At 41.1% G+C, this 27,173-nt stretch overlaps 1 protein-coding gene across 39 annotated transcripts in view; it reads right to left on the bottom strand.

Annotated features, from left to right (window-relative positions):
• Positions 1-22,592, bottom strand: part of LRRFIP1 (LRR binding FLII interacting protein 1) — a 191,278-nt gene extending 168,686 nt beyond the window's left edge. For 18 of the 39 annotated variants that reach the window (XM_039493941.1, XM_039493956.1, XM_039493948.1 and 15 more), the window contains exon 1: positions 22,413-22,584. In XM_039493941.1, the coding sequence (XP_039349875.1) occupies positions 22,413-22,502 (90 nt within the window). In that variant the 5' untranslated portion in view covers positions 22,503-22,584. Of the gene's footprint in view, positions 1-22,412 lie in introns of all 39 variants that reach the window. The other 21 variants (XM_039493964.1, XM_039493966.1, XM_039493965.1 and 18 more) reach the window with 6 other exon arrangements.
• Positions 22,593-27,173: the final 4,581 nt, after the last annotated feature.

The following is a 27,173-nucleotide window of genomic DNA, read 5'->3' as shown; positions in this document are numbered from 1 at the left end:
TTTTCACAGCCACAGGGTCTTAAAATTGGTTAATTTCACAATTTCAGATGTTTACATCTGGGGCAGGAGCTGCAGGCATGGGCAGCCCCCAGCCCGGGTGCCCTGAGCCTGGGCTAGAGCCATGTGGGGCAGCAGCCTGGAGCCCAGCTCTGGGGCTGCTGCAGCACAGGAGTGAGGGTGTGCGATACCTGTGGAGGTGGGTCTGATCGCCCTCCAATGGGGAAGGACAAGTCCTGTCCCTCCCCAGCCCAGTTGATTTCAGGGAGATCAGATTTCATGGGGAAGGGCTTATTTCATGGTCCGTAACATGTTTTTCACGGCCGTGAAATTGGTAGGGCCCTACTCATTCTGTGAATTTATGCTCTCAGAGCGCAGCTCCAAAGTCCATTCTTTTTAACAATTATTCATACTAAATTGTTGAAAATGGCTAACCCACTTCATTCAGTTTCTGCTCTCAAAGAGTACCAGTTCTACTCACAGCTCTAGAAGAACACAACTCTGACAGATCAGGTTTAGCTCTGACCTGCATGCCACTGGTGCCAGCAAATCCTGCAGCTTGCTCAGAAATAAGCCAATGGAATGTTGGTAGATAAAGTGCAGTGTGTCAAAAGTACTAATCTACTTCTAAACCTTTTTGGTAAATTCCCCTTTATTTCCATAGACATTTGAACCTCATTTGGCAGTTTTTCTTCAGCTGTTAGATCTAGATCTAGAGCTGTAGTTGTAGTTTTGATCAAAGCATAATTCTCCTCCCATGATAATGTGTGCAATAGCAACTCCAAAAGGAAAAAAAACTGAATCAAGTGTCTGAAACATCCAAGAATGAATACAATGTCGTCTAACATTTTGGGGTTTTTTTGTTGGTTGGTTTTTTACATTTGTGGTAGGTAAAATGTTCTAGTTCTGACTCTGTCCTTAAGAGGTTATTTGTATCATTTCCATAGTCATTTATAATCACTGCAAAGAAATTTCAGATCAGTTTAATAGTTCATTATATGAAGGATAATAGCAATACATTTTACCACTGTGACCTTCTCCCTAATATGACTGGTTGGTCATTTATTTTCTAGTTAACTTAGGAAGCCTCAGATGAAGGAATGAAAACCCCAGAGAAATTGTGTGGATTAGTGCACAAGCCTATCACCTGTGAAGATGCACATCCAAATTGTGCCACAGGTAACAACTAGAAAATAGTTTGGTGGTCTCCTCCTAGAACTTATTAGTCCACACCACTAATTTACCATATAGTTTAGCAAAAGTGAACTATCATACCAGAAGACACTATTAGGGCAGAGCTAGAGGCAGGGAATAGGTGGCAGAGAAGCTTGCACAAATCTTGACTTAACTATATCTGAATAATGGCCAGTGCGATTAGTCCTCACTTTTAGTAATATAACTATTCCCAAGATTTTATTTTTTCCATAAAGCCCCAGCTCCTGAAGACAAGTGATCAGATAAGATTTTCAGCTTTCGTTTCCCATTTTTTAGATTACAATCCCTTTGCTAGTATGAACCATCTATCATGAAACAAGAAATTCTATTGAATTATTTTTTTATTGTGAAGAGTTAACTTCTAAGTCATCTGACCTCAAGTATGAATCAACTAGAGAGGCAGAAAGAGAACCGTTATAGCAGGAAGTTCAACCCTATATGGCACACGGTTTAGCTAAACCACAGGAATCGCCAAAAATTTCTTAAAGCAGGCAGCTGTTTCACCTTTCAATCTCTAGTTGCAGAGGAAAATGAGACGGGTGAGGGAGGGTGGTTGTGTGGTTAAACCAGTGACTAAAGATTCAAAAGACGTGGGCTACCCTCCCAGTTCTGCTACAAATGCTCTGAGACCCTGGGCAAAACACTTCTGTGCCTTAGTTCCCCCATCCTGCAACATGGGGATAACTGCGTCCCTATTTCATCTAACAAAGATACTGAAGATATTTATTAATAAGTGATGAGACACAGGAATGCTTAAACAAAATGTTTACTGTCCTGTAGCATATACTGTTTAAGCCTTAACTACATACAAAGTAGTGTGCCAGCTGTTAACTGACTGTGACAGTATGGTATAGGCTGATGGTCCTTCACGTATTTTGCATCAGACCCAAAAAGCTGTTAGAAAGCCACATTCATTACTCTTAAAGGTTATTTAAATATTTTGAACAAGTTTACCATTACAAAAGAAAAGACTACATCACTTACTGGTCTTTTTTTAGAAAAAGGCTACATGATCATCTGCTTGCATCCGAAGAAGTGGGTATTCACCCACGAAAGCTCATGCTGCAAAACATCTGTTAGTCTATAAGGTGCCACAGGATTCTTTGCTGCTTCTACAGAACCAGACTAACACGGCTACCCCTCTGATACACGATCATCAAGTTATTTTTCATTTTTAAATTTTCTGAATGAATCGTGTGGTTGTGAAAGATGGTAGTTTCACAGCCCAGGAAGTGCAGAATTCCAAATGGCACTCTGCCAATGTAATTCTTCAAACCTAAATCACCTCCGAGTGAAGAAAGTTCACTCCATTTCCATTCCATCCTTGGCTTCTCTACTGAAATTGCCAACGAGGGTGCTAATTATGGTAGAGAAAACATCAGACCAAGAGCATAAAACAGGGTCTGGATGTTTTGTGTGTTTCTCTAAGTACTGAGATACAAAAAGACTTCTCAGAAACTGATGATCTGCTGAACTGAAGAACATTCTGTAATGCAGGCACTCAAGAGAAGTTTGAGTTACATGAAAATAAGGGAAACAAGGCTCCATGAAAAGTGAATCGGTATGGTCAAATGTGGAGGCAACAGGCAAAGCAAGTGGGTAGTCGGACATCCAACAACTACAGGAACAGCTGACGGAACTGCCATGATTTTCATTCATACCCCAAACTAGAACCTCTGGTAATGATTTTCTAACATGACAGAATGGAATTAGATTTTTCATTAAAATACATTTTTATGTAAATCCACTTTTTTATTTAAATTAAATACAGGTATCTTTAAAAAAAACCTATTTAAAATTAACTTACGTTAAGACCTAAACATCTTAATCTATGAAAATAATTTTAATGAACGATAAAAAATAATAAACAGTATAAGTTTTCTGCCAAGTTTTAAAGAAAGTCAAACCACTGAATGGTAGAAGCCACTGGCTAAGCATCTGGAGCCAGGGTTTGCTGAAGTGCTAAACCAGCATTTGACAGCAGTCACTTCTTCTGCAGGTGCAGAGAGAATATTTTCTTCATTTTCATTTATTTAACAATGTCAGTTCAATGACCAGTTGATTCAAAGTTAAGGAGTTGGCAAAGCAGGAAAGTTTTTCCTCTTTTCATCTATTAATAAAAAACAAGGTCTCAGAGGATGGGATCTATTTGTTCTAAAAACCTTGAAGGTTCTATTTGCTAACTAAAGAACATATCATACTTTCTTTGTTTAATAAATCAGTTTGAAACGCAAAAAACTTTTCATAATTTTTCTGACATTTCCAGCACATTTAAGGTATAATTAAAAAAATTAAAAAATACTCTTTTTGTGCTTTAGATGGAAATTAAAATTCAATTAATAGAGTAGAATACAAACATCATTCACCATATTCTAACATAATATAAAAATTAAAAATTAAGACTATCAATAAATGTAAATTAAGCTATATAATTGCTTAAATAATTAAAATAAAATAAAAAAATAAAGGAGATACATAGTGAAATCAAGGACTAGCAGAGAGAGAAATCTTAATTCCGTAACACTGACATCTATTAAACTACACCGTGGACTTAAATGTGTATCTGTTATCTTTTGTAGCTTATGACCGATTGGTAATATTTCTGCTCTTAAGGAATTTTTTTCCAACTCTATACAGGAGATCATAATTTTGTGTATTGTATATAACTTTGGATTCCTTAATATTAAATGATAGGAAGTGGCAGTAAGCTCTTAGCACCATGCAGCTGTTAGGAGAATATAAAGCAAACACAAATGTTTACATATCACATTTGAGAGAAGTTTTGTCAAGACAACTTTAAATACTTGTTTACACTACACTTACAATTTATATGGATGGCTGAAAGCATTTTGTTATTCTACACCTTTCCAGCAACAAGACTTGGAAGACTAGATTTTTTCAGATCGAAAAAGCACAAAACTGAAAATAAATGCTTCCCTGACCTTAGCGCAAGTGTAAACAGAAACAATAGGTTTCCAAGTTTAACAATTCTGATGAGTCAAAATTAGAGAGATGCTACATTAAATATCCTTCCACAAGTACGATGGGCACAGTATGTTTTTCTAAACATGCATCATTGAGCAGAGTACCAGCTGGCAGTTTTTCAGACTGAGGTATGATTTTTGAAAGCATTTGAGTACTGGACGTTGACTTTGCTGAATATAAAACACATTAAGTTTCCTTCCACAACACCAAATACAAAAAGCTGTAGACAGTGAAGTATTCAGGCACACTCATCACACTTACATTGTGGAGTTCAGATGTGCAGTACCTAAATTAAAGAGTATTTGGAACAAAAGTAGTCTGGAAAAAATCTTCTACAACATACAGAAGGGAACTATTCCATATGTTGTCCTTTTCATCCCCTCCTCCAATTTTTATACTTCCAATGGGCAAGGGTGCCATTGGGTGTAAATTAGCATATAAACACATTTTTAAAAGATCCCTGTCCACTCTTTGCCTATGCTTTGAAACATCTCTTTGCGAATGGAAAGGGCTGCCTTTTTTATTCACCACGAAGATCTTCCATTATCTCCGATGGACTTGTTATATAAAATCTAAAGTCTACCAGCAAAGGGCCAGGAATTTAGAAAACTTCCAAACATTTGAATTATATACTGAAATCTGTTCACTAAATTATGATCTTTCCAAAAGGTTATTAAAAATCAGTAAAAACCCAACTGAAACTGGAAAGGTGTCAATATCCAGAGGCAAACTGGCAGTTCAAGCAAATATTGGCTAAATTGAGCTCTGATGTTAGTATAACTATGACAAGTAATAGATATAGCTCTACAAAAAATACAGCATGTTGAACACCTAATATTTACAGACCTGCATTACGCTGTATATTAAAACAAGTTCACTGGCATATAGCACAAACAACTTAAAATCAGGTTTCAGAGTAGCAGCCGTGTTAGTCTGTATGTTTATTTAGGAACCTTAATTTAAACAGTCACATATGCAAAATATTTATTTTGATTAAAAAAAAGATCAGTTCCTTGGTATTTGTGTCACATTAAAACTATTGATTAACAACTTCTGACCGACAGGGTAGAAGCCTACCTGGTTAGTAGATGAGGACTACTGCTCCACAACCCATTCTCACGCTGGCATTTTTCTTAACGTTTTAGAGATTCTATTCATTACAAGACAAGACATCAGAAAGATATATACCGTAATTAGCAGTCTATGTCAAGAAGTCATCTTGCAGTGACTCAAAAAGCACCAAACCACCCAACAGTTCAGGCTGTTAAGGCCAAAACCCAGAGTTGCTTAAGAAATGATTGGACAGCTTTTGTGTGGGGGTGGGATAGGATTACAGTATCCAAACTGGGACTGAGCTTCAATGGATTAACCGATCTATCTCCTTTCCAAAACAGTTCCTTAGGTTTTAACCCTAGCTGAGAAATGAGCTCAGTTTAAAAAAAAATCTGTTGCATCTCAGATATACAAAAACTAGAACTATTTATTTTAGTTCTTTGGGAAAAGATGACAGTGTCCATTTACTGTAGGTTGCAGTAGTGTCCCTAGGGCCTTTGCCATATTCTTCCAATTTATAAAATTCATTGCTCTGCAAGTACATACAAAAGAGCCCTTTTCTAATCGGCCTCTTTTTCTTGCTCAGTTCAATAATTGATCCTACAGTCCAGGGTTTGTGACAAAACAACTGTATCCACCTTAATTGATTGTGAGATTGCTCACTCAGATTTGGCAACAGTGATTATTAATCTGATATGAGGAGCAGGTCATTTAGAACAAAGAGCTGAGCCCTCATTTTGTTTATGGGCATTAAAAGATTATTGGGGTATACCTTAAGTACATTTCAGCCTCATGCTCTTGTCAAGCCTAAAAAGGGCAACCTGGGATTGATTTGGACTAGCAGTCTAGAAATAAAAAGCACTACATATTCCAATAAGTGCACCGAATTCAAAAATCTTGACTGCTGCCATTGTTTTTTCATGTAGTGTAACAGCATTCCTAACAGCATTCTTCTTCCTCCCCAGATCTTACGATTGTCCTTCTTAATAGGTTTATACTAGTTTTTACCATTTTAAGAGGTATTTCTGTACACATTATTCTATACAAATACAGGGATTATCGTAAGTGCTTAGCAATGGCCTCTCTGTTCCCAATGAAGCAGCAAAGAATCCTTGCATGTGGCAGCAAATGGCTTGCATCCGAAGAAGTGGGTATTCACCCACGAAAGCTCATGCTGCAAAACGTCTGTTAGTCTATAAGGTGCCACAGGATTCTTTGCTGCTTCTACAGAACCAGACTAACACGGCTACCCCTCTGATATCTGTTCCCAATGACATCAAATGGTAAGACTTCCTGAGCACCTTTGCAGAATGCTGAACTACCTCCAAAAATAAAATAAATACTTCAGGTTGGTTGCATTTTTTAAGTATGTCAATTCTATGTGAAAAGTGTTACAAAGGGTTTAGAAGTTTATACATCCTGTAGACTTAAGGTACAAAGGGACTGGTGCATGACCACTGTTTTTACATAAGGATGTGTCTGAGGGGAAAAAAAAATATCTTTAGGTACAACGGCCTTCTCAGACAGCATGGTTTTTTGCAGGGTGGGACCTAGCGAGCAAGCCATACCTCTTGGGTTGCCCTGTGATACCAGTCAGCCAATGGATCAGCTCTGTTATGAGAGGAGCTCTCACTAGGTTATCAAGGTGCCTGCAACGGGCTCCTTGCAGGCTGAGGCACAATGTACTTAATAAAAGGACCAGGCAAGGCAGAAAAGGCCCTCTCTCTACTTCACCTTATACTACAAAATCCCACCCTCGCTCCCTACACTCCGTGGTTACTGGCACAGGGTAATAATTTGGGATTTGAAGGTTATGTTTTGGGTTTCACAGAACATGAATGCAGATAAGTTCTATGGTCTGCATCGTCTGGACTAAAGCAATCATGTGGGTTAGTGCAGTGCTGATACACATGAACTTTAACACTAGTGTGGACCTCATCAGGGTCAATGCAATTGCACAGGCGCTTATGGACTTTAAAGAATGGTGAAGTTAATTTGCAAAGACTCCTTGGGACTTTGCTTGTTTCAGCAGTTGGTTGGCATGGATACTGGAAAGATTTATGGGTCAGCAGGTACAAGAAACTCTGAGGACTCAGGCTGTCGGTTTGTGTGGTATTACTTGTTTGCTGAATTGGCACAGGTTTATGTTTGTTTCACAGGATCATAACTTTGGGTCCTGTTACCAGAGGTGTCAGGCCTGGATTTTAAACAGCCAGTTTTGAGCCCTGGGAAAGTGTTGCTCCAGAATTGACCATTAAGAAGGGGAAGGAAGGAAGGTGAGGCTATTGTATTCCCACTTTTCCATTACTGCCACACGTTGTCTCGAAAACAGAATTAGTATTTGTGGCCACACTTTCAGGTGTGTGTGTCCATTCTCAGTAGCCCTTGCCATTTGCAAGGATCCCCTGACGTACACATGGGTAAGGTGACAGATGTCAGGTGAACAGCATTCAGTACCCCCTTGAACTACTTAAAGAGACACTGTACTTCCAGTATTATCCCACTTGATCTTTTATATGCTAAGCTGGTAGACTGACTAGTCAATCAGAGCTCTACGCAGCCAGCTAGCCTCCCTCTGGAGGACGAACACATTCTCAAACTTAACTTTACAACTGTAGGTCATTTGTTCTGAGAGCACCGCATAGCCCCAACAAGCAAAGAACCATTTTCCTGACACACTTTGTCCTGACACACTGACTGGTATTTTTTAGCAGAATCATTATGTTTATGAATATGCCAAAAACAAATATTGCTGCAAAAGCCATGAGACCAGTTACAATACTGCTGTTTCCTACGGATACCAAGATTATTCATTAGCATTCATACATTACCATGATATTTCCTAAAGTCCCTAGGTTCCTTCACAGTTCACATAAAGGTTAGGTCACTTCATTGATTCAATGTATTCACTCTACTTCAGGATGGAATTAATTTCATATTTAATACACAATGGGCTAATGTGACCTGTGGGTGTCACAAAAATGTCCCAAAAGCCCATTCCGATTTTCAACAGAAGTTGGTTCAGCACATTTAGCAGTATTTAACCTCTTCAGTGCTGAACAATGCACTCAACAAACCAAGGCCTGGTCACATCCACAGGTTTCATAAACGACAACTGATATTCTATTGAAAATAAAAGATGACACACAAAATTATATAGCACAATAGATTTAAAGGGACCATTCAAATTTGGGCCAGAACTTACATTTTCTGAAAGCATATATGAAACTGAAGACTAAAAGAAAGAATTCAGTTAATCTTAACCAAAACAATATGAATCAACTTTTCCCTGAAGCACTTGCAACCCAAACACTGAAGCTCTGAGACCTCAAAATGATAGTGACTAAAGACAAATGTGAAAGTGACTTCATTATTTCCACTGTTCAAAGACATGCAAAGTGACAAGTCAATTAGATTTCAAATTTTCTGCTGAAGGCTCAAAGGTATTTGTAATGTACTTAAGGTATGTTTGTTTACAATGCATTATTTTAAAGGGGCAGCTGATATGAAGTGGTTCATGATGGTGTAAATAGTAAAAAGTTATGCTGAAGATTGACAAGAAAAAAGCTTTGGAATTCTATTTTGTGAAACATAAGATTCTCTCTGCTGCCCTGCTGTCTTGGTACATAGCTGATAAATGTTCCATAATTAGAAGACTCAAGTGGGAATGCCTGAAATCTATCTGACCTGAGTTCAAAAACTTTAGTCAACTTTTAGCCCACATAATATGCTAGTATTTTGATACTGCCTAGTGGACAAGACTGGCAAAGATGGATGGAAGAGGGAGACTCTCCTAGGTATAAATATAGAAATTTAGGTAGGGATTGGGATCTTAAGAAAATTTTGGGTTGTGAAGAGGACAAAGTGGAAACAGAGGAGGAAAGCAAAAATCAAATACAAAATGCTTAACTGAAGTAAAATATTGGAGATGGGAAAGGTCACTAAAAATTTTATAATGGCCAGAGTGTTTGTGAGAGGAAAGGAATCATAGCCCTTAGAGTTCAGGGCTTATATAGACAGCGTGTAACAGTTTAAGGCAGCCAAGTGACAGCAAGAATTCTCTGCAAAGCATCTGCAGAAAAACTTTCCACTTTAGAGATAATACCACCACATATTTTAATTTCAACTAATACAAAAACATAAGTTAGCTACAAAACTAACCATCCTAATAAAATTCATTAACAAGAAGCCTTAACATAAAGCTCAATTTCAATAAAATAGGGACATCTACTTGTACTTCCTTGCAGAATTTACATTTACCTAAAAGATGTTTATATGCAAATACATTTCAGAGGATAATCTTTGATTTAATGAGAAAACAGATTTTTGAGGAAACCAAAAGTAATTTGTGTTTATAGCCACTAACTCATTCATTTGGCAATGAATTACATTTAGGCAAGGTAATTTACTCTAATTTATATGCAATGCAAACATTATGACAGCACAAAAGAAACATAATTGATGGCTCTAACATTTAACCACTGTTTTTGTATTTCCAATGACAATGAGCACTGCCCTATCTAATTGCTAAGTATCAAGGAACAGAAACACACAAGTGGCAATGCACTTGGTAACTTTGGTTAACCAAGAGGCTCTGATTTCTTGGGCAGAAACATACAATACAAAAATAAAATGCTAAATATTTACTCAGAGAAACTGCAAGGCAGCCAGAAAAGCACCTTAGAGTACTGGAAGTATGTTAATATTCTACCTAAGGTAATGTTACAAGACAATAAAAACTGCAACACTGAAGAAAGTGTAGGTCTCAGTTCTAGACATACAGTGGCATTCACTGGAGGAACAAGGTATTAGCAGCGGGGGAAGGGAACAAGAAGATAAAAGTGGTAGAAAATGAGTGGACATGGCACAGATTCTGGATGACAACCTGTTGGCCAGACAAAGGGCAACCATTTATTTTATTGAATCTCACCACAGTATTTAATACCATAGAGCATGAAATGTTGTTGACTCCCCTCAGACGCATAGCAGCAGTAAACAGAAGTGATTAAATGGGTCAATCCTCTCTTAAATTGCACCCAAAGAATCATAATGGCAGACTACACTTCAGCCTCAAGAGGTCAGACAAATGATCCACTTAGCCCAGTATCCTGATTTCTGACAGTGGCCAATGGCAGGTGCTTCAGAAGGAATGAAGAGAACAGGGCATCTATCCCCTCTCATCTAATCCCAGCTTCTGGCAGTCAGAGCCAGAAACCCAGAGCATGGGTTAACCATACTGTTTACAAGACACGGATGGACCTATCCTCCATGGACTTACCCAACTTTTGAACCCAGTTATACTTTTAGCCTTCACAACATCCCATGGCAACGAGTTCCACAGGCTGACTCTGCATTGTGTGAAGAAACACCTGGAAGTTCTATTGCTATAACTTTTTATGCAGCAATTAGCTAAGATACTAAATAGTATTGTTAAATCCTCAAGTTAGCACAAGTTACCACCACCTATACTAATAGCTGAATTTTAGAGGTGATTTTTGGTAACAAAAAGTCAGTCATCAGACTAACTATTCTAAACATTTCAGACCATAAAGTTCAGCCATTTGAGTTGTAAGCAAAGAACTGTCTTTAAAACAAAATAGTTTTTCATCTTTCCATAACTCAGAAACAAAACTTCCAATTTTGCTCAAGTTTTCCATGATAAATTACTTCTGGGTTAAGAAAAAATTAAATTTTCCAAAAGTTAGGGGGATCTGAAAACAGAAATACAAGTTCCAACATAACCCTGACTTGCACCATCTGATATAGAATGTCCACTATAAAACAGTACGGATGTGTTGTGCACATGACAATTTTGGGTTGAAAGCAGTATTGCAAAGAATCATAGAATATCAGGAGGTCATCTTGTCCAACCTCCTTCTCAAAGCAGGACCAATCCCTAGACAGATTTTTGACCCAGATCCCTAAAGGGCTCCCTCAAGAATTGAACTCACAACCACAGGTCAATGCTCAAACCACTGAGCTATCCCTCCCTCCCCTCTCCCAAAGGAGAGTGACAATCCAAATACTTACTGTTGATCAAATGTGTTTGTGGCTAGACATGTATCTGAGAACACCATTTAAGCCAACAAGAAATAAAACACTGACAACTAGCAGGAAAGTATTGGTTGTTGAAGGGCCATCACTTTCCAGGACAATTAAGTCCCGGTATTTCCCAGCAATTTTAGTAACTATCATTCTAGCTCTTCCTTTCCTCCATAGTAGTTAGTTATCCTCTTGCTGCATGTAACAGAAGGAAAACACCAACTAACCTTCGAAGCCACATTTTTGTTGCACCAACTCCTACTCACCATTTGTTCCATCAAGCCAAGTAGCAGGACTCTCCAAGTTGTGCCTAATTTCCAGTCACATGTGTGTCAATCATTTGCATTTCCAACACACTGCTAGCCTAAGTGTGTTTATTTAATAACTTTTCAAAAGACAATGATTTTAAAATGCATCCAATCACATTTGTGAAATGGCTTTGGAACCGAACTCTGGAAACCGAGTTCTCTGATTGGCTGACAATGATGTCAGAATCTCAGCAGTTAGGTCATCTAGTCCATTCTCCTGCCAATGCAGGATTGTTTCCTATGCTATGTACTTCTGCTTTTTGACCAGTCTGTCTAGTTTTGACTAACAGAGCTTTCACATGATGTTTGGAAGACAGTCCGACAAATGTTTTTTGCTGACATCTCATGCTTTCCCTCCACTTGCTTCTAGCACTGTCTCGGCCACTAATTCATCTTCTCCTAGAAATTTACATCTTTCAAATGCCCGTAGTTAATTTCATTTTGCCATACAAAACATGGTAAGTTTTCTTAATGTCATCTCACCATTTAGTGTTTGTTTCTTTCAATTCCTTGCAATACTATCAATATTGGCCGTTATATTAACACTGATGTTCCCTATTCCCACATTTCAATAAATCTGGATTATAATAATGCACTGAAGTGGCAGCTGGTATTATTCAGGCTTCAGTCTTGCAAATCAACGGTGACAATTATTTTCAAGTGTTCCATTTCTCCTGATTTAGTACTTACATTCTAGAATACAAACGCATTATTTTTAGTCAGAAGAATCCTACATCTCCTTTGTCCTATACTTTTTAAGGCAAGAGCAAAAGCAAACCAACCTCCTGAGAGGAAAAACTTGTGAATTACTTTTATAAAGCACCCTCCCCTTATCACTATGACAACGTGACCAACATCCAACCTTAAACATGATTCTTTTGTATCTGTCAAGACTAAAATGAGCCATTCATGCCTATGGACTTGACTCAGATATTTAAATGCATCAGATGAAGTCAGAAATATGTAGAGCTCCAAGCTGGAATGTCAGTGCAACTATCCCATTCTTTCACCTCCTAAGCTAGACTTGTAAATGCAAGTGCTGACAGCATTAAAGTTACCTCATGACTGTTGAAGGTAATATTTTCCTCTTTTATCAGAGGTGAGGAGTAAGGTTCATCTTCCCCTCAAAGGTGGTTTAAGTGCAGAAGTGAGGGAACAGCTGGCATTTCAGAGCAGCTATTTTAAGCTTTGGTTACTGAATCCATGTAGATTGACGTATTGTGCGCCTGGCAGCCTGCTGCTGTGGGCATGGTGACCTAACTGTACCCCAGTAAGGACAAATGTGTCTTTTCTTGTTGCAGGCCTGCTGTGAAAGGCATTTGATCTTTGTTCTGGTGGTTAGGTCATCTAAATACCACTTTGAAATCACTCCTCTGAATCCCAATTTTATCAAATAACCAATTCAGAACATTGCTTCTCTAAGGCAGGGTAGACAGAAGTTTAAGAATAAACACTGAGTCCTGCAGATAAACACCAGCTGGGATCAGGCATGGATTTCTATGTACTTTCAATTCTTACACAAGTCTCTTGCTTGACTGCAATAGGGTCCAGGGTTCCAAAACAGCTGTTTCCTCAGCCAGTCATGGAACAGCTGAGCAGGATTCAGGCCAGCAGTATACCCAAAACAGATAACCAATTATTTGAAGAAGCAATACACATGTTGTTAGGTGGATTATAGTTTAGAAGATCATCCATTTCATTCTGATTATATGGATTTTAGGGTTTTATCTTGATTCCAAAACTACCCAATGCTTTGCCTGAGCATTTCCTCTGAAAGATGATGGGAAGTGACCTCCAAAATCAGTGCTGCTCATTGGCTATATAGTACAATACCTTAGAAGAGATGGGAAGATCATAGAAGAATTAGAGCACATTTACTCCATGAACTACTAACCTTTTAGTAACTGAAACACTTCTCACCATCCTACTGGCAAGTACAGCTTCCTCTTTATGGGCCTAATCTTTGCATCGAAGTCACTGATGACTGGGTTGAACGGGCTCAGGGTCAGGCCTACATGGGGTCTAGTAGCTTCCATAATGTTCTGCTTTACTCTAGCAAAGAGATATAAAGCCAGATCTGCTTTCTCTCTGATAAATGTTGTGCTATTGATGCCCAAAATGCACTCTAGGTACAGGTTATGCTAAAACCACCAGAAAGTCAGTGGGCAATGTGATAAAGAGTCAAAATTAAACTAAGCTTTAAATCTATAAATAGTTTTGTTAGGTATAGTATAAACTATACCTAACAAAACCCACAAATATTAATGAAATACTAACAAACAACTGGTTCTATGATGGCTCTAGCTGGCAGACAGAGTGGATAAAATATTTATACAGCACTCTATAGAATGTCAGGTTTCCAGAAGCCTCATGCACCTCTAACTGCCAAATAGTAATCAAAAAGATTTCCTGGCCATCTAACAAGACACACAACTACTACTTTGGAGTCAATGTCATTACAGAGAACTGTCTGATTTGCCCTATTTCTCACACTTAAATTATTTATCCTTATGTATGTATGAATAAAGAGTTCCCTTCCTCCAAACTCACTGAATGTTCTGAATTATATATTATGTACAACAGTTCATACCTAAAACAAGTTGTCAGGATACATGAGAGCTCAAAGCACTTTACACACACTAACAAAGCCTCAATAACCTTGCAAGAAGTATTATAGTACCCATTTTGCAACTGGGTCAGTGTCACAGAGAGGTTAAGTGACTTGCCCAAGAATACAACCCTTGAATCTAAGCTCCCAGTTCAGCCATGAAACCAACTGTCTCATTAAAAAGACTGGGTTTTGAAAAAAGGAACTGACTAATCAGAATCTTGCAATGAAGATATGAAGTACATCGTAGGCAGGTATGAATTTTGATTTATTGGAACTGATTTACTGAAATTTGATTTAACCATACTGGTTTACAAAGCATTGCTAGGATGCGCTCAGTCTTGAGAATAAACACTGGTTGCTGATGTCCACCTTCCATTGGCAGGTCACCCAATTTTTTGTATAATAATTTTACAGGAAATCATCTATCATCTGCCCTCTGATCAGACATAACACATGAGAACTCTAAGCAAGCAGAGGGCACATTAGAAAAAACAATGACATTTCAAACTAGAACAAATGAACTTCAAATGTTTGGATCATCAGAGTTCTTGAAAAGAATCTATCAAATTAAAACTAAAATAAATATATTTGCTTCGTTAAGAAGTTGACTTCAGTTGGAGTGGTGCTCCATGATTTCCAATATCAGGACCTAAGTGCATAACATCAACCTGTGATCAAAACAGTAACAAACTAACAAACAAAACCCCCTGCTGGTTAACCTCCTCAGTCCTCCCCAATATCTTACTAAAGATCATTCAAAACCCAGGTCATATTTTAAAAAAAGTCTCCATCTACATACATATACCATAGCTTATCATAAAGAGAAGTTACATCTTTTCACCATTTAGGATTATTTTAATATTTTGTATGTACCTCACTCAGCTTGAACAATGAAGACAGTCCTTGTCAGTTTCACTTTCATTTGTAGTTACTTCTAGTGAGCCACACATTGTGCTTCCCATGCGCTAGCACAGAACCACAATTTTTGGACTGCAAATGATGCAAAGGAACGATTAAACCCAAACTCACCGAAATTAAAATTGATTTAATTTCACCGAAATTAAAATTGATTTAATTTCACCGAAATTGATAATTTTTTCCTTTTTAAAGCCACATGCAAAAACAAGTTGACCATGTCCTTGCCAACTAGTCAAGTAACTAAATATAATAAATACTGTAAATTTGAGATTTGAAAACATTCTCATAACATTATACCAACTTCAATAGAAAGAAAGAGACACAAAAAGTTTTCCCGGACCTAATTACTACCCTCTTCAATTTTATAGACAAAAGGTTCTTTTTAAGGTCACTTGGGCAAAAAAAGCAGAAATGAGGACAAGTTTTCCAGCACATAGATAATGAAACCCAGTACTGATTTTTAGGAGTATCAAAGTTTGCATACAAAATGCCAGCATTGTGATGTATAACTGACTTTTCTAGATCTAATAAAAATAGCAATTTATGGTCTTGTGTGCCTAACTTAAGCAAATAAACAATATTAATATAGATATATGCCTGTGGCAGAACTACTTCATTTATGCAGCTGACATGAATTTCCTTGCTACATTTACTGGACTCCTTTATATCAATTTAACATTATTAACAACTAATAAAAACAGCACAGATGGGGGAAGTCAGCAAGATAAAAGTATACCTGAAGAAAGAGTGCTGCCGCAAGTTTGGTCCACCAAATTGTCAGTCCCATCCGCACTGTACAGGGAAACCACAACCAGGACCCACATCATAATGTAAGGTATGCCTTGATAAGTGACTGTATTAGTGTTAAAGCTCTGACACAGGATTCCATTGTGCATGCACTAGTACTTCTGGCCAGACTGGCACAGTACTCATGGATTACTGAATTGATAGATTTTGCTAACACTGCTGGCATGTATTCCTGAAAGGGAATAATACAGCCTAACAGTCTTCATTGACCTAACACAGAATAATCTGCTAGCATCATCACTGGTCTGTGACAGAATTTGAAAGAGAAGCCTGTCATTGATCACCTTTCCTCTCACCCTTAAGCACTGACACAATCAAAGAGAAACAGTTTTGGTGACGGAAAGATAAGTATATACACAATAAAATCCTCAGTGGAAGACATCTTTCTGTGTATTAGAAATTCAGAGTAGCATACGCTTTTTTTTTTAAACCACCACACACCTTGGGAGTTCATTTGTAAATATATTTACAAGTCTGCAATTCATTTAATTCCCAAATTAATTAAATCAGTAGCAAAAAAGTTACATCTGATTAATGTTATCAGTTTAGCCAAAGCTACAGTGCAGAAGAAAAAGGAGGGGGGGGGATGCAAAATATTAAACTATTTTCACACTGTTGGAAATGTTACTGTAGACAGTCTGCAAACATTTTTACCACCATAAACAACCTGGTGGTAAAAATGTCTGCAGTGTGTCTATGCTAGTGCTTCCATCCGAGCTAAACCAATGGTGAGAAAACAGCTAAAAAGTCCCAATGTAGAGACCACTCCAGAGAATGAAGTGCCAATACTGTGTACATAAAAAGCTGTCATTACAATTTGCTTCAATTATACAATTTCCTTTCATTGGTTCATAGTTGCTTCCTCCTAAAACTGCTCTCTCATATCCTGTAGAGGTGAGAAACACCATGCTTCGACTACCCTTGTTCACAAACTACTTTCAGTTTTCACCTGCATTTTAGATAAGTTTATACTAGGAAAAGGAGTTATTGTCTTCAAATTCACCAAAAACAGTACAACATTTCCCATTTTGGAGGTTTACACTGCCTGGCTCTTGAAATGTATCTAAGGCCTGGTCTACACTAGGGATGGGTGTCGAACTAAGGTACGCAAGTTCAGCTACACAAATAGCGTAGCTGAACTCGAACTACCTTAGTTCGAACTATTCACCCGTCCAGACGCCGCGGGATCGAAGTCCGCGGCTCCCCCGTCGACTCCGCCACCACTGTTCACGGTGGTGGAGTTCTGGAGTCGACGGGAGCTCGTTCGGAGTTCGAACTATCGTGTCTAGATTAGACGCGATAGTTCGAACTCTGAGAAGTCGAACTCTACGTGTCGACCCGGCAGGTAAGTATAGACCTACCCTAACTCTGCACAAAGTCAGATTTCTTCTGCAAAAGCAACTAATATGGGGAGAAGAACTGTTGATTTTTGAAATGTTACAGCTGTAATCTTGAGACAGTACCTGAGAAGATTCAAAGTAGACAGACCTCTATATTGGAAAGAAAGTAGCAATAATTCAAAGAACAAAGTGCATAAATTTTGAGTTTGACTCACATGGCCTCAGGATCACAAGAATGATATCTACATGACCAAGGACTGATATGGCCACTAGTCTACCTATACACAATCTGAACATGAAAAAATAACATACTAGAATCTACCATATTATTAACAAGCTTCCATGGCCACAAGCTAACAATGGCAAGGGATGATGGTTGAAGGAAATAGAAAAACTTGTGGACTTGATACACAGACTGAAAAAGAGAGAAAACCCACACCAGAAACCATAAATGTCTCAGAACTCTGCCAAAACATATGGGAGTGACTGAAGAGAGGCTGGAACAGCTGGCATGAACAATGTCACCCATCTTAACACCAATTTTTTCTAGCTATCCTCACTATGATGGAAATTTTTTGATAAATTGATCTGAGAAGTTTCAGACAGATGTTAGTCACACTCCAAAATGCATTCGGATACCAACATGACAAACATGGTAAAAACCTCCACAGAACAAAAATAGAAGACTAAAAACCCAAATACTGCATAACAAATGTATTCACTCTACCCCTGAGTGGAAGACAAGGCAATAACAATAAAGAATTACCACAGTTATACTATACAACTCACAAGATTGAAACTGTATAGTACAGGCAGTTAAAAATAATGAGAAAACTCAACTTTCTAGATCTCAATCCTATAGCCCAGGGGAAAAGATGGGAGATAAATGTGATTAAAGAATTTCAGTTGAATGGATCTGTCCTTTATCCAGCTAAATTCCAGATAACATAAGAATCACACCTACTGTTTGCCTTTGGGATATGGAAGCAATATACAGCTTTCTGGGTAAAGCTGAAACTAGGCCAAGAACATGTGAAAGAAAGCAAAGACATGGAAGACTGTCCAATTATAAATGAAATTTGCTCACTACAATACTATATAGGCTAAGTCAAGCACAACTGGGAATAAGTGTCAACTTTTTTTAATGGCATTTTAAACACAAGAACCCGATTCAGCAAATTCCTTAAACATGCTGATGCACTTGAATTTAAATCACAAATAATCCACTAAATTCAGTGCTTAAACTCAAATGCTTAAAGTCAGACACATGCTCAATATCATGCAGAACCAACACCTATGACCTTGATCTTGCATCATTACAGTCAATGCGACCTTTTGCCATCAGCTTCAGTAAGCACAAGATCAAGGCCTTTATTATTTTCTTCTCCTGCAAAGAGCTCATAATATTGATATGCACTATAAATTGTTTACACTTAGAATGTTGACTATATTTGTTTAGCTGCTTGTTGACCCAAATACATGCACAAAGGTTATGTTAGATACCTATTTTAAACTGTAGAATCCATGAAAAACATTAAACGTTCATACAACTAGAGCCACTGTTATGAATAAATAGATTGCTGTAGAATAAGTTATTTCGTAAGTCTGAAAATTAGCTGCATACTTATACTGTCTAAACCTTATTTCTTAATTCTGTACTTTGTACCTTTCCTATTTACCTATGTTCTGACATTTTTATATAGCTCAATAAAGAAAAAGTAAGGGCCTGAATTTTCTTTTCTTAGTCATTAATGGTGACCTCACAGCCTGTAAGCATACCAGCAGTTTTGCTAGCCCTAAGCAATAAGAACAGCGAATGACTTCGGTACTTGTTGGCACTAAGTAATGTTTCTCCTATATATAAACACTTTAAAATACTGTAGGCTTAAGTGGTGCTCCAAGATTATAAATGGGTCAACACCCTTGATATTAATGTAACTTTTCTGTTTTACATTTTATCAAAGTGTAAATTTATATCAGGTCTATCCCTAAAGCAGACAACTTTGCTAGAATTATGTCGTCTCTAATCCCTCATGATACAATTTTGCAAAGCTAGGGAATTAATAACTAACAACTGTGCATGTATAAAATATTACTATGTTGTTCTAAGAAGTGCACTTAACTTACACCTTGGAATGGTATCAAGAAGCCACCAGTGGAATGCACTATATACAGAAAAGAAATTCAGATTCCAAAGAGTCTGGATATCTCCGGCCAATACAAATAAATAACTGTTGTGAGCAAAATACAGAACTTGTATGTATGGGGTGCCTGTGGCCCTCCAAAAACTTATTCCTGCTTGCTGCTCTCACTCTGTACACCCCTATTTCTAATCAAGAAAAAGGTGGACAGTATATACTTGTACTCCATCCTAGCAGCCAATCAGAATTTTATCGTACATTATGTAAAATTTGTTCATTCGCTTCATCCTCTCAGGCACTGGTTCTCAACCAAGGGTTTGCATGCCCCTGAGGTCTTCCAGGGTGTACGTCAACTCATCTAGATAGCTGCCTAGTTTTACAACAGGCTACATGAAAAGTGCTAGCAAAGTCAGTGCAAACTAAAATTTCATATGGACAATGACTTGTTGATACTGCTGTATATATTATATCAGTGTTTCTCAATTATATAGTAAAAATGAGAAAGGAAGCATTTTTTCAGTAATAGTGCAGTGACACTTCTGTATTTTTATGTCTGATTTTGTAAGCAAGTAGTATTTAAGTGAGGTGAAACTTGGGGTATGTAAGATATAAAAGACTCAGAAAGGAGTACAGTACTCTGGAAAGGTCTCTGAGAATCACTGCGCTAAGGTGCTGAGAACTCTAAGCTCTCACTTAAGTCAGGGGCAACTGTGGGCACTCAGGACCTTGCAGGATCTAGCCTTTAATGTTTAAGTCAAGCCAACCTACAAGCCTCAGACTTCTTGACTCTTAAATCCCATATGACGATGTCTACAGTGCAAATTAATATAATACACAATGTTAAGTCTTCAAGACATTTTTCATCACAGAAGTGTCAAACAGAGCCTGAAAAAGAAAATCACCTCCTTTCAACTGGCAAGGTTCACTACCCAAAATTTTGCCCTTTGCTGCAGTTGGGTTAGTGCCTATAATAGAGACTGCCCTAAAAATGTTTATTTATATACATAACATGTCATTAAGAGATAAAAAAATACCAGCTAAATAATGTTTGTTACTCTTTACCATAGAATCTCTGGCATAGTCTTTGCTTGTTATCTGAAGCCTTGTAATTACATGTGGGTGTCTCCTAGTTGAGGGGGAAAAAATAACGCAAGTTTATGCAAGCTTTGAAGACAAATGGCATTGCATAGGGTAGCAATGCAGGGATTTTGGCATGCAGGCTGTACTCCACCTTTATAATAAAGCTCCCTCTTATAACACTAACTGATAAGGGGGCACTCTACCTTGATTCCCAACTGCATTCAACCACATAAATGCTCTCAATTTAGATTCCTCTGTAATGCATAAAATAGAGCATCAAGGCAGAAGGCATGTCCTGAGATGTAAACTACTACTAACAGCTGGTTTTATGTATGTTACAATATGTTGAGTTTTAAAATTTTGATCATGTGGAATAGAAAAATCTTAATTACAGAAACAACAATTAAAGCCACTGAAAGAAGGGAAAACTATGCAGAAGTGCCCAGCGACTCATCCTAGCTTAAACTTTCAAGGGTATTGGATAAGTAATGAAGTATGACTAAACAGGTCTATTTAAATACATACTTATTTAATATATGAGTTAGCTAAATATTATGCCCACAAAACCTGAACACAGAATTCACATGATAAAAAGAATAAAAAAATATAACTGAGTCTCACAGATACTCAAGACCTATTTCTTGCAAAAGCTAGAAGCGTATATTACCTATCTTCACCGCTCATTTCACTGACAAAATCCACAATAATTGGAAAGTTTCCTCCACTTTCCTCTGAATCATATCGCCAAGGCATTTCCTTTATGCCAGTAAAAACTTGTAATTTTACAATACAAGCAAAACATAGTGCATCATTCCAGTGGACAGACATGTCAGGGTTCCAGCCACAGTGTAGGCCTGAGACCAGATCATTCCCCTCCTCCTCCCATATTAAACCAGCCTTGGGTGAAACTCAATAGGTTGAAGTAGCATGAAAATCCCATGCAAAGGCTGATCAGATTGGGGGAGGGGAGGAGAAGGAGGGTGGATGTTACATTCCTTCCTTTACATTGTAACATTTCTCCTCACATTGCAGGATAAAATAATTCATACTGAGCAGCAAGCCAACAAAAGTATGGATAGTATGCTACTGAAAACTGAGGATTTTATTATTGGGGGAGGAGGGAGTCACAGATTCTGCATCCTCTCCCAGTGACCCCGTTCACTGCAGGCAGTGTGTAGACACACCAACTTTGCCCAGCAGTGCAGAGGCAGCGTGCAGCTGGGACAGGGGAGGCAAAGGCACCTGACAGCAGGAGCAGACTGGTCTGACAACTGGGCACTTAGGGTCACTTTCAGCAAAGCCCATCAAGCAGCAGCGACTGACAAGCAGCGGCTCCTCCCCACACCAGCCGCAACCCGTCCCCGAGGGACCGGGGACCCAGATCCTGCCTGGGCCACCTCAACGCCCTGGAACTCCCAAGGCAACACACAGCTCCAGCCTTCACCACCACCCCCATTTCACCTCCAGCCCCCAGGCTCCATGGCCACCTCCCTGTCCCTACCCCCCAGCCCCTCCGTCTTCCCTTCCTCCCCCCCAGGTCCCCGTTCCTCCCCGTCCCTGTCCCTACCCCCAGCCCCTCCGTCCTCCCCTCCCTATCCTCCCGTCCTCCTCCCAGCCCCCGTCCTCCCCATCCCTGTCCCTCCTCCCGTCCTCCCCAGCCCCCGTCCTCCCTGTCCTCCCTTCCTCACCCCTATCCCTGACCCTACCCCAAGCCCCGTCCTCCCCACTGTGCCCCCACGACCCTCCCCCAGCCTAATTACCGCCCCGTGTGTCCCCAGCACCCCCAGCCCCCACCGTGTCTCCGAGCCCCAGCCCTAGTCCCGCCCCCTGCGACCGCCGAGCAGCCCCCCCCCTTTCCGTTCCGTGTCAGGGCGGCCGGAGCGACGGGCAGCCCCGAGCCCGGCCCGCTCCTCACCTCCCGGGCGATCTGGTTGAGCGCATCGTCCTCGGCCGTCAGCCGCTCCCGGTTGGGGAGCCGCTTCCGCCCGGTCCCCTGCGTCCCCATTGCCGCCCGCCACGAACCGCTACTGCTCGCCTCACTCCGGCACGAGCTGCGCTGCCGTTGCCGCTGCCCGCCGGGGCTACGCACAGCGCGTCACGGGGGGCGGGGCTCAACGGCCCGGCCCGAGGGGGGAGAGGGCGGGGCGGCGCGAGGAGAGAGGAGGGGAGATGGGAGGGGCTGAGGAGGCCTGGGCGGGGAATGGGGCGGGGCTTTGCTGCAATGGGCGGGGTGCTGTAGGGAGGGTTTGTGATGAAATGGATGGGATTGGGAGGGGTTGTGGAGTGGGGAGGGGCTTGGGGGGGCTGTGGTGAGATGGATGGGGAGGGGCTGTGGTGAGATGGATGGGGAGGGTCTGTGGGAGATGGGTGGGATTGGGAGGGGTTATGGAGTGGGAGGGGCTGTGGTGAGATGGATGGGGAGGGTCTGTGGGAGATGGGTGGGATGGGGAGGGTCTGTGGAGGGGCTTGGGGGGCCTATAGTGAGATGGATGGGGAGGGTCTGTGGGAGATAGGTGGGATAGGGAGGGTCTGTGGTGAGATGGATGGGGAGGGTCTGTGGGAGATGGGTGGGATTGGGAGGGGTTATGGAGTGGGGAGGGGCTGTGGTGAGATGGATGGGGAGGGTCTGTGGGAGATGGGTGGGATGGGGAGGGTCTGTGGAGGGGCTTGGGGGGCCTATAGTGAGATGGATGGGGAGGGTCTGTGGGAGATAGGTGGGATAGGGAGGGGCTGTGGAGTGGGGAGGGGCTGTGGTGAGATGGATGGGGAGGGTCTGTGGGAGATAGGTGGGATAGGGAGGGTCTGTGGAGTGGGGAGGGGGTTGGGGTGATTGGCAGGGTGTAAGGTGACCAGATCGGAAGTGTGAAAAATTGGGATGGGGGTAGGGGGTAATAGGTGCCTATGTAAGAAAAAGCCCCAAACATTGGGACTGTCCCTAAAAAATGGGGACATCTGGTCACCCTAGCAGGGTGGGATGGAATAGAGAGAGGCTAGGGGGAGATGAGTGGGGAGGGGTAATGCGGTAGGGAGGCTCTTTGGGGAGATGGGCAGGGAGGTGAGGAGGGGCTTTGGGGAAGGCTCTTCCTGTTCATTGAATGAAGCAGGGGTCTTGTAGAAAAAATACCCAGCATCTCATCCAATCTGTCTCTTCAGTTTCCAGAGCTCCAGTCATACCCCTCCCACCCCTCACCCACATTCCCCATCCCCACTGGCTCCCGGAACCACACTCGCTCACCAGGCTTCTTGGGCAATGTCAGTGGGCCCCTGCCCAGAGGTGAAAGTAAGCCAGTCCGGTCCGGTACGGCATACTGGCAAGAGCCAGTACGCCGTGCTGGACCGCACCGGCTTCCACGGCGGGGATTTAAAGGGCTCAGAGCTCCCACTGCTGCGGGCAGCCCAGAGCCCTTTGAATCCCAGCCACGGCTCTGGCGGCCGGGCTGGGGCCAGAATTTAAAGGGCTCAGGGCTCCCTTCAGTGGAAGGAGCTCTGGGCCCTTTAAATCCCTGCCCCAACCCCACAAAGCTCTGGGTTCCCCCCGGCCACCGGAGCCCCGGACCCTTTATTTTGCCCCTGAGGGCTCCCAGCCACCTCTTCAGCTGGGAGCCCCTGGTTGATTTAAAGGCTCTGGGTCTCCCAGTCACAGCTGGTGCCCCAGGGCCTTTAAATCTTGAGAAGCAGCACCTCTTCTGGATGAGGCCACGCCTCTTCCGGATGAGGCCACGCCCCCCTCAGGACTCCAGCAGTACCGGTAAGTCCTGTAAGTTACTTTCACCCCTTACCCTGCCTCAGTTCCTAGTCTGAGTCTCTACCAAACCAGTCTCACCCAGTTCTCTCCCCCACCTCATTCATCTTTCCAGAAATCTCTCCTCCCCACACACCTCTCCCCACCCTGTTGCTTCCCAGTTCTCCTTTGCAATACAGAGCAGTTCCTCATCCAACCTTAGTCTTCCCCCACCCTTGCCACTGGTTCCCAGTCCTCTCCTCTCCCACATTTCCCCATAGCTCTCATCCCAGAGTCACCCCCCACCCAACTCCCACTCCTAGTTTCTAACCCCTCCACTGCCAGTGTCCAGTCCTGGTCTCCCCACCGGGTTCCTTGTTCCAGTCTACTACTACTGCCCCCAGGCCCAGCGCTAGTCTTTTTTGCATTCAAATTAAGTGGCTTGCTCTTCCATACTGCCTAGGTAATAGCTGGGGAGTCAGTGAATGCAGAGGAGAGACAGTTCTGATGTGTGGTCTAATCCTGGCCTGGCCCAGAGCAGTCCAGATCTGCAATTGCAGGGAAAGTCCTGCCCAGCCCCAGGCCACTGCCGATGGAATTTAGTTGCAAAATCTTTACTGAACATCTGCAAGCTGCACTTTTTCAAAGTCTTACAACTTGGCCTTGTGGACAGCAAAAGGCATATCCCTGACACAAAGGCCGCCACCTCTCTACCAAATGTTAAGTCTCTGTTTCAAGCATAGAGGCACTGAAGCTCCTCAAAGTAAAGGTCACCGGGATTTTTTATCATAGGCAAAACAACATATTTTCCTCTAGCCTCATTCTTGGAAATGGCTGCACCATTTTGACTGTAATTTTCCAGAAAACATCTGTTTGAGGTAGACAGTCAGCAAAGAAAATTTCAGCCCAATTGAGTAGTTATAAGCAACTGAAAATGGCCTCATAATGGGAAGTGTTGGGCAATCTTAGTAATAGACGGTTCTACCAACCCAGCCTATAATTTTGTGTGTTAAATTTGGATAAATTTTGCACAGCTTCAGCTGGATTTGCATGTACACATCATTGGTGCCCGGCCACCTGATCCCGGCTCTGACACTGACTCCCTCTCTGGCTTTGGTCAAGTCACTTAATCCTTCTGCCTTCCCAGCACCCCCCATATTCCAACCAGCTTCCAGCTCACCGCTATTTACATTCCTCCTTTCCTATTCAGCCTCCAAAACAAATACCTCATTAGTATTGCTCCGAAGGCAACTTTTCTTCACCTAACAATGATAAATTTCCTTGCAAGAGACACTTTTCTATGAATTTTTAAATGAGAATATATTTTATTTATTTAATTTACTTATACAATAATATACCTTGCCTTGAAATGTCAGATCTAACAGCCAGCCAGCCGGCAAGGAACACTCTTATTGTTGTTGTTGCTAATCCAGCAATATTCCATCTACTGGATCTTCTATTAGGATAAAATACAGATGAAAAAGAGAAATTTTGAGTTGAACAATATAGAGAGAATGTCAAGATTGCCAGGCCCTATCCTATAGGACACAGTCTGTCTGAAATACATGTTGATTTCAGTAGGAGTTGCAGGTGCTCATCACCTCTGGGAGTTAGATCACCCCTTCCTGCTCAGGAAACACATAGGAGTGGCAAGAGAGGCAGGAAAATGCCAGGGGGTTAATCTTGTGAAGATTCCTGGAAATCATCCCCTCAAGGAAAAGGGGTTGGAGAAGCCGCCCAATCCCAAAGAATCCATGGGGAAAGGGACACCCACACTAGTGTATGCTCGAGTTGTCTGCAGGGACTGCTCTTCCTCCACATTTGTTGCTCCACTGCCCCTCTACCCCTCTTGACAGCAAGTGGTGCCATTGGGCTCCTAAAGAGTTAATATAGCTCAAACCTGTGTTAACTCCGTCCTAGATAGAAATTCAGTTGGTTTTCAAGGCACAGTGCTATAGGCAGCATCCCTGCACCACCTCTGTTCCTATCTTCTTAGTCCCTTTCTCCTCTCTCCCTCTACCTTAGCCCACTTCCCAAACCCCGTGGAATCCATTCTTCATGGATACCAAGTGAATTTTCCTATGAAACCATCCATTATCAATTCTAATAGATTCCCTGGACTACACTTGAAGTGTTGGATACAAAATTCATTTTTGAAACATTTGTGCCCATTGTCTTCTCATAAAGGTGAAGGATTAATTGGCCTTGACAAGGAGCAAGTGTTCTGTGGAATGCCCAATCCAGCTCTACCAGGATACCCTAAAACAGACCTTCTCTTTGAGTTCTGAGCCTCTCTTGAGCATGGACCACAAATGTGTTAAATTGTGCAGCGGTTTTGTAATGTGTACATATATCCCCATGGGACTCAGATAAAAGCAGCAAATTTAATTTCTTTTATGACCCACTTTCTGCTAGAATTTGAAACTAGTTTTCCAGAGTACAAGGCTGGTATGACCTCACTCCTTCTAATGAATATGTTTCAAACACAGCTATATCAATTAACTTCAGTCATGAGTTGCTATGACTCTAGTATTCCAATCCTACAGACCTCCTCTGCCAATTGTGCCAGATTATTTAGTGGTTTTCTGATACAAATGAACATTGCTTTTTAACAAGGTTGAGACAAATATTGTATTTGTGAACTAAGATAGAAGTTTTTCTTTTTCAAGGTCTAAACTTTCCGATCAAAACAAATACAACCCTAAGAAAGGGGAAGCAGAATGTTTAAAACACAAGGGCAGTTGAAAAGTATAGCTCAGGCATGTGCTAAAATCAGAAAGTGCCATGACACACTACCCACAGTGTTATTCAGATTGTCTGTGTTGAGCCAGACCCTGCATTCCTTGTACAGGTATAACTTCCAGAGGTTGATCTGGGAGCTTTGAATGTACAGTGATTATGGGATCTGGATCATTTGTGCATTCCTCTACTGTCCAGAGATGTGCCAAGCAGTTT

This window comes from Mauremys reevesii, linkage group 11 (genome assembly GCF_016161935.1).
Source record: "Mauremys reevesii isolate NIE-2019 linkage group 11, ASM1616193v1, whole genome shotgun sequence".
NCBI lineage: Eukaryota > Metazoa > Chordata > Testudines > Geoemydidae > Mauremys > Mauremys reevesii.
This window is presented reverse-complemented; position numbering and strand designations above follow the sequence as displayed.